This window comes from Sciurus carolinensis, unplaced genomic scaffold (assembly GCF_902686445.1).
Source record: "Sciurus carolinensis unplaced genomic scaffold, mSciCar1.2, whole genome shotgun sequence".
Taxonomy (NCBI): domain Eukaryota; kingdom Metazoa; phylum Chordata; class Mammalia; order Rodentia; family Sciuridae; genus Sciurus; species Sciurus carolinensis.
In genome coordinates, this window is record NW_025920281.1 from 147,614 (window position 1) to 156,735 (window position 9,122).

The 9,122-nt window shown below is 33.3% G+C and overlaps 1 protein-coding gene across 1 annotated transcript; it reads left to right on the plus strand.

Moving 5' to 3' along the window:
• The first annotated feature begins 533 nt into the window (after positions 1-533).
• Positions 534-1,475, plus strand: LOC124975472 (olfactory receptor 5D18-like). The gene has a single exon (XM_047538174.1). The coding sequence runs from the start codon at positions 534-536 to the stop codon at positions 1,473-1,475; it is 942 nt and encodes a 313-aa protein (XP_047394130.1).
• The last annotated feature ends 7,647 nt before the right edge of the window (positions 1,476-9,122 follow it).

Here is a 9,122-nt window from a genome sequence, read left to right on the forward strand (position 1 = left end):
GTAGATTTATTTTGATATGATAGGTGTTGGGTCAGAGAAGCAGATTTAAGTGATGTGTGGCATTAAAAACAAATTCACAAGATTAAACATTAGCAAGTCACTTTGCAAACAGACATTTATAAAAATTAACTTATTTCAAAATTTCTCATTTTTTTAACTAAAGGGCTGAGAGAATCATCATCACTTGATAGTTTTATCTTGTATAAATTTACAATTTTCAATGACAGTTGAAAGTTTTATCTGAAGATTTATTAAAATGGCCATTAGTATGTTCATCTCTAATTCTTGTATTTATAAGTGTTGAAATTATATTTTAGAACTCATAATTAAATTCAGTAATCATATGTTTTTAATATTAAAAATGTTGTGATACTTTTAAATTGTGTACATGCTGTCGATTTCTTATAAATACCCAGATTCTGAAAGATGTACTTTATGAACTTGGAAAGGGCAGTTAGTCCCACTGCATCTGTTCTCACTCATTTTAACATTTTGTTTTCAGGATTAACTCTCAGATTCCAACCGAAAGAAACATGGTATTCACAGACAGAAATAAAAGTGGGGCCACATTCACCCTCCTGGGTTTCTCAGATTATCCAGAACTAAAAGTCCCACTGTTCATGGTTTTTCTGGCTATCTACAGTGTCACGGTGGTAGGGAATATTGGGATGATGGCCATAATCAAAATTAATTCCAAACTGCACACCCCCATGTACTTTTTCCTCAGTCACCTCTCTTTTGTGGATTTCTGCTATTCCTCCACTATTGCACCAAATATGCTGGTGAACCTAGTTGCAGAAGACAGAAGCATCTCTTTTCCTGAATGTGTGATACAATTTTTTTTCTTTTGTACCTTTGTGGTAACCGAGTCCTTTCTGCTGGCAGTGATGGCCTATGACCGCTTTGTGGCCATCTGCAACCCTCTACTCTACACAGTGGCCATGTCCCAGAAACTCTGTGCTGTGCTGGTGGCAGGATCCTATGCATGGGGGGTGGCCTGTTCCCTGATACTAATGTGCTCTGCTCTGCACCTGTCTTTTCATGGCTCCAACACAATCGATCACTTCTTCTGTGAGTTCTCCTCCCTGCTCTCCCTCTCATGCTCAGATCCCCACATCAGTTCTTTGCTGCTTTTTGTTTTTGCCACATTCAATGAAGTCAGCACCCTGCTCATCATCCTCACGTCTTACGTGTTCATCCTAGTTACCATCCTCAAGATGCCATCAGCCAGGGGGCGTCACAAGGCCTTCTCCACCTGTGCCTCTCACCTGACGGCCATCTCCATCTTCCATGGCACCATCCTGTTCCTCTACTGTGTGCCCAACTCCAAGAACTCCAGGCACACGGTCAAAGTGGCCTCTGTGTTTTACACAGTGGTGATCCCCATGCTGAACCCCCTAATCTACAGCCTGAGAAATAAGGATGTCAAGGACACTGTCAGCAAAGTATTGGGCAGTAAAGTCTCTTCTTTTTGAGCGTAGTATTATCATGATATTTGTTCCTAATGTTTAAATTTTGTTCTTGAAGTTTGTTTTTAAGGATAATTAAAATTAATAGAATCATATTGTACAAGAAAATAGAAATGGATTTTTCTTTCAAGGAAATAAACTTGACTCTTTTTGTAAAAAATCACCAATCTCTCTTATCATTATTTCATCACAAATTTTGATAGCACAATATAGTTTCTAATCTGATTGTGAAATTTAAAAGACAACATGCATGCCATTTCTGATACCTATGTATAACTCAATATTAGTTTCATTCCCCTTTTTTATAAGATATGTATTATATACAAGTCTATTAATAAACATAGGAATTTTACTTACAACATAGAAATAATAGTTACAATGAGGCATAGTACAGCAATGAGGTTTATTATCAATGCCTAATGGTGGAAATAATAAGAACCATAAAGGTTATCAAAGAAGAGAATGCTAAAATGCATGAAGGTTTTTTGAAGTGTGTTTTCATAAACTAGGTGTAATTTGAATTTGACCTTGGAAAAGAGAATGGGTAGAGTTTTGCTGATTCTTTTCAGTGAAACAAGAAATTTTTTAAAATTTTTTAATTAATTTTATTTAGTTTTTAATTTTTTACAGACTGCATTTTGATTCATTGTACACAAATGGAGTACATAATTTTATTTCTATGGTTGTACACAATCAGATTCATACCATTCTGTAATCATGCATGTACATAGGAAAATGATGTCTATGAAAGGAAAAATAGCATAAATAAATTCTGGTTGGAAAAAAAAATAATACTGAATCTATGAACCAACACATATTTTATTGAGCTAATGTGATATAACTTTCATCTATGAGTATATGTGTGTGCATCTCCTCCGTAGTGCATACAGGTTATTGAGAATGAAATTTCAGAAAATCTGGTCTACATGCTAACTGTATTTTTTTGAAGATGCACCAGTGTGGTAGTGTGACATCTATCTTACACTTCACCAGAGGTTTAAGACCCACAGCTTGGATATGAGAAGATCTTACCTGCAAAGCAATGTTGATACACACCTGGCCAACTTGTTATTCATGCTTTCTTTCTGTGTGTGAAGATGTCACAGTTATTATCAATGCTTTGGCACTTTTGTTGAGAAACAGCATAATTCCTGATTCCTTCTCAACAGAAATCTCATTCACCTTGAAAGAAAATTATTTGGACTTCGCTTAAATGTTGAAAGATAACTAGTATCAATATATACTTTTTCAAAATAAAATTTAAAAATCCATATCCTATTCATCATGCAGATTAAAAATACCAAATATCTACTTTAATAAAATCACTTTTGCTTGAATAACGTGTGTGCCATTTTTCTCCTCTTTACTGAATATGCTTAGATAAAATTCTGAACAATTATTAATAGAGTGAAAAAAATCAATTTGCATTTATTTTAGGGAGAGAAAAATATAATTTGGTGCACAATTTTATATGGGTCGAAAAAAAGCATTTCCTTTGATCATATTATTTTGGCTTTTACAATGTTTGTTTTTGATGTTTTAATAAGAATCACACCACAAATTAAAATATAAGAACAGTATATATTTTGATAAAATATAACTAACTAAACTTTTCAAATATTCCTGAAAATATTTATTTTCACGGGCATATGGGCTTGGGTTTCTAATTCCATTTAAATAATGTATTTGTAGAACAATCGCAATTCTACATCAAGAGGTTTCAGTATCATTTCTATATCAATGTTTTAATAAATAAACATATTGCAGCTATTCAATATGGGTTGTTTTTAACAAATAGATTTTAGAGCAGTTTGTTTTGAAGTCAGTAGAGGTAATCACTTTTTCAAATTCAGGCAAGTTTACTGCAAATATTTTCTCAGGTCTTATCATATATAAATTAAAGATATCCATCGTTCTTCTACATGCAAGTTTATTGATCAAAGTAATATCATTAAACAGTTTATAAAATGTAATATCCACACTTAAACTTCCCAAAACACTATTTTACCAATATGATATTGCATAGTATTATATTATGTGGTTGAAATTATAACATGAGAGACTTTCATTTGCAAATGAAATTCACAATATTATGTGAAGTGGAAAAGCAGGATAAGGAAAAACAGATATCACATAATCCCATTTCTATGTGGAATTTTAAATGTTGATCTTAGAGAAATTGAGAGTAGAATAATGATTACCAGAGACTGGGAGAATAGAAAGCAGTGGAGAGGAAGAGAGTCCGAGAGGGAAATAAATACTCGTGTTCTGAAGACAAGTACAACAAGAGTAATGTGTTATATACCTCAAAATAGTTAGAAGAGATGATTTTTGAGTGCACATACCACAAAGAAATGATAAAAGTTTAAGATGATATATGGAAAAATTAACCTGTGTTGACCATTATTACTCTATACATACATGGATCAAAATTATGGCATTTTGTGGTAAATGTATGAAACTGGAGAATATTGTGCTAAGAAATAAACCAATCCCAAAGAACCAAAGGCCAAATGTTTTCTCTGATATGCAGATGCTAATTCACAGTAAGGGGGATGTTAGGGAGCAACAGAGGTTCTTTTGATTAGGCAGAGGGGAGGTAAAGGAGGGCAGGAAGTGTGGGGGTAGGAAGTACAGTAAAATGAATTAGTCATTATCATCCTATGTACTAATGGGATTACATGACCTGTATAACTCTACATCATGTACAACCATAAGAATGAGAAGTTATAGTCCATTTATGTATGATGTGTCAAAATCTACTGTCCTGTATAACTATTTAGAACAAATTAAAATATATATCACATTGTACCTCATGAATAGGTACAAATATTATGTGAATTAAAAATCAAATATAATTAAAAGTTTAAAGTTTCACATTTATATTATTCAAAATATGGAGTAACCATAAGATAAATTCTGATAAAACTTATATATGTCAACTACTTTTACTTTCTACTTGATGCTCACTTTTTACATTTTTAGAATTTTTATTAGTTTGTTTAACTCATGGGTAAGGGTTCATTTAACACAATTGTACATGCATGGAATATAATTAGCTCTAATTTGGTCCACAATACACCCCCTTCCCCTTCCCTCTTCCTTCCTTTTGCTCCCTTTCCTCTAGTATACTAATCTTTTTTCTATTTATTTACACTTTTTTTTTTCTAAATTAGTTCCTCATGGATATGCATAATGGCAAGATTCACTGTGGTGACTTTCACAGGAAAGTTTGGTCAGATACAGTTCATCATTTCTCCCCTTTATCATTCCTCCTCCCTCCCTCACAAATCCTTTCCTCTACTCCAAAGATCCCTCTTCAAATTTTATAGCATTCCCCTCTCTATTTTCTTTTTTTCCCCTATTTTGGTCTAGCTTCTGCATATCATTTGACCCTTACTTTCTGAGTCTAGCTTATTTCACTTAGCATCATAGTCCCCATTCCATTCATTTACTGAAAATGCCACAAAGTGTCTTCATTATGGCTGAGTAATACTCCATTTTGTATCTATACCCCATTTTCTTTATCTGTTCATCTGTCGAAGGGCACCTAGATTGGTTCTATAGCTTGGCTACTGTGAATTGTGCTACTATAAACATTGATGTGATTGTGTCTCTGTAGTATGCTGATTTTAAATCCTTTGGAAATATACCAAAGAGTGGAATAGCTGGGTCAAAAGGTGGTCCCCTTACTAGTTTTGTTTGTTTGTTTTTTTTTTTTTTGAGAAATCTTCTGCTTCCCAAAATGTTTATACTAATTGATAGTTAAACCAACAACATAGAAGTGTACTTTTATCCCCAAATCCTCACCAGCATTTATTATTATTTGTGTTCTTGATAATTGTCATTCTTCCCTGAATGAGATGAAATCTCAATGCGGTTTTGATTTGCACTTTCCTGCTTGCTAGAAATGTTGATTTTTTTTTCATGTTTTTATTGACCATTTGTATTTTCTCTTTTGAGACGTGTGTATTTAGTACTTTTGCCCATTTATTAATTGAATTATTTGGTGTTTTTGTGTTGTTTATTTTTAGTTCTTTATATATTCTAGATATTAACTCCTTGCATTTCAGGTGCTAAAGATTTTCTCCCATTCTATAGTCTCTCCCTTTCCATGCTCTTACATGTTTTCTACTGTCTCTCTCTTTCCATGCTCTTACTTGTTTTCTTTGCTGTGAAGACGGATTTTGGTTTCATTCCATTCCACTTATTGAGTATTGGTTTTCTATCATGCACTTTAGGAGTCTTGTTAAAGAAGTTGATGCTTGTTTGAATATGATGGAGTGTTGAGCCTACCTTTCTCTTGCATAAATAAAAATCTACCAACTTTTACAAATGCCTCACAAATCTTTAAACAAATACATCCATCAGTCTACTTTATATCTGATTTCAAAAGTATTCCTCCATGGACTATAATACATGTAAAATGTTCTTTTCCATGAAAATACATTTGTATATACCAGAGAAAATAAGAATTGATTTGTCTTGATGAAAAAGACTCCAGGAGTCATGGATAACATTTAAAGTTGTCCTTTTGCCATAGGTTTTGGATGTTGGTTTTGTTCATTTCCTGATTAGAGTAATTCACAGAGAAAATTTGAATGGATAAGAGAAAGTCCTTGAATTTGAAGAAATGGAGAAAAGGCATGTGGGAATGCTAGTTGTAAAATGAAACCCAAGATTCCTTAAATTCAGAAACTCTTTAGATCAACCTAGGAAGCGTTTTTTGAGAATTTAGGAATGGTTTATCTGTAACTATTTACTTCTATGAAACTTTAAAATGTTTGCTGTATCTAGGCGCACATAGACTGTGGTTTGAACACTGAGTTCATGTCAAAGTTCAGTAGTCAGGAAAGGAGCAGACATGGAGGGATGGTGAGACATCCCAGCACAAAGGCCTCCAGCTTTGCACAGGGACTCTGTCCTCCCAGGGACCTTGCAACTATGCTCTTTCCATAGTCATGTGGTGGTGCAAACTGAAAAGCAGCATGTGTCCCACCTCCAACAGGGATTCTCTGTGTTACTTTGGGCAAATTATACCTGTCTATGCCCCAGTAACCTCATTTGTAAAGGACATAAAATTATTTATAACATTTATTTTTTAAAGAGGAAATATGTTGTAGTTGGATTTAGAAAATTACATAGCACATAGTAAGTGCCCAAGTGAGCAATGGCTATTATTCTCACTATAGGAGGTTCACTGTCCCCACTCTGTGGAGAATAATGTGTCTTTAGACCCTATACCTTGCAGGAAGGAACTGTTGCATATAAAGCAGACAAACTTAAAAGATGCATCCATATATTTTATAAGGCAATATGAGAATTCAAAGACAAAATTATTGGATGTAGCTTTCCATGTATCAAATTCATCATAAACTCTGAATGAATGAAGTTAGCTTAAAATAACCTATGCATAAAAGAGAAATATAAAGTGTACCTACCGCATTATTTATTTTCCCCAGTTCATAACCCATAGTGAAGATAGTTGTTTCCCATAGTGAAAATAGTTGTTTGAATCCCAGGAGTTTTCTTGATATTTTGTTGATGTCCCACAGAAATCAGTAATTGTTTTGAGTAGCTTAGGGAACATAGATCCCAGAGAAACATCCACAAACATAAAGTCAATGACATTTTCCATCACAACAATTTCAGAAACAAGGAAAGGAATTGAGCACCTACTCCATAGGTGGGTTGAAATACATGCTTATTATTTTGGGGGGGAACGTTTGGATATGAATAATATTTTCTGGGAACTGGAAACTTGAATTTTTTTCCATGTTTGAAATCTCTTATAGTCATAAATGAGAGAAGAATGAGGTGTAAAAGAGGGAAATAGTATTATAGATTTAAAAAATTCTGAGTAGTATTCCTCTCAGAGAATTCTTTGAGAAATGCCAAGATTTAAGCACTGCTTTAAGAAAATATACTTCTCCTTTTGAGGTAAAGGACATTCTCAATGAGAAATAGAACAATTTTATCTGCAGATGCACATATCTCATAAGAAATGCTAGCATGAGAGGAACATCAACATGAACAATGGGGATAAATGTATTTTCAGTTCTTCTTTTACATCTCTCTCTCACAACAACTCCATCTGTGCAACCTGGTCAAGCCTGCATGGAGAGGCTCCTGATGGTCATCCCAAGGCTGAGAGTGGCACTGAGACACCCATGAGAATTTCCATGGAGGGACACAAACACGTGAACTATCTCTGAAGTAGAAAAGGGAGGGATTGCTTTAGCTCTGTACAAAGCACTTTAGAATGTCAATTGAAAGCAGGTTTCTCAGCGACTTACAGTATCATCCTGGTGGAGTTTGGCTGTGTTGGAGGTGAGGGTGAGGGAGAGGGATGGTAGAGTTTTTAAGCAGCATCCTTACTACATGTAATAAGTAATAAGTACACGCACCCTGGTGACAACCAAAAATATCACTGGCAAATGTCACATAGTGGTCATAGTCAACTCCTGGTAAAGGAGCAGTGCTCTGTGAACCACTAACCACCTGATTTTTTTTCAGACTTGAAAACAGGAAAAAAAATTCAAAATTTTGTATTACTTTGAACTCAGAGGAGGACAACTCATTTTTCCTGGTCATTTAGAGAAAGAAAATCATATAATTACATAAGGATACTATTTTACCTGTCCCTCAGCTTTATTGTTCACTGCCTCATTTTATCAGCATCAATTCTAATATCTTTAAAATTATTTGTCATGATATTTTAAAGAGAAGCATATTTTCCTTCATAATACTTTTGAATATTTTTATCGTCTTGAACTTAAAAAATAATTTTGAACATTTCCTGTGATACTTCATTTCTAAGTTTTTTATCATAAATAATGCTGTGACATTAAGTGGTTATTTTTCTCAATAATATCCTATGCACATCTTTGATTAGCTCTTGAGATAGAATCAGAGAAGTAAATTAATTGTCAAGTAGATCATTCAAAATTAAAAATGTTGTAAATATAGGAAGGCTATTCTCAAGAGTACTAATTACCTAAGTGTGGCAAACAGTAGGCACTTTATTAAGCTGAAAAACTAGGTTAATTTTATAGAAGAAATGGTGATATGGAGATACTTTCCCAAATAAAATACATCAACAAAACCTAAACACTTGTGGGATAGTAATTAAAATAAGCCTATCTCATCAGTTTTCAGAATGGAAAACTCAGAAAATTTTACCATATGTTTTAAAATTTATTTCCTTTGATCACAATATTTGGAATATTGATTATAGAGTCAAGTAGGATAAAATGACTTTGAAAATTATACAGAAATTTTGCTAATCAAATAATATCACGACATCACCCTTCATGATTCAATGCCAAACTTGCAATTTTGAAAACCTAATCAAACATACAGAAAAGTTTTTATAAATATTAATGATTTCATGTGATCTCTGAAGTAAACTAAAGGCTTTATGCATCTCCATTATGATATGTCTTAATTGTTGCTAAATTGAATAGCACAGATAACAATTCTTTATGGATAAAATTAACTAACTTATTGATTCTGTTGTTTTTTATTTATTTTTAAGTTTTTAAATTTTTTATCCAGTGAAAACTATATTTCATCACATAATGAAGAATTGTTTTTAATTTTTGTTTTTGTTTTTGTTTTTGTTTCCCCCCTAGCCACATATAAAGTGTGCAC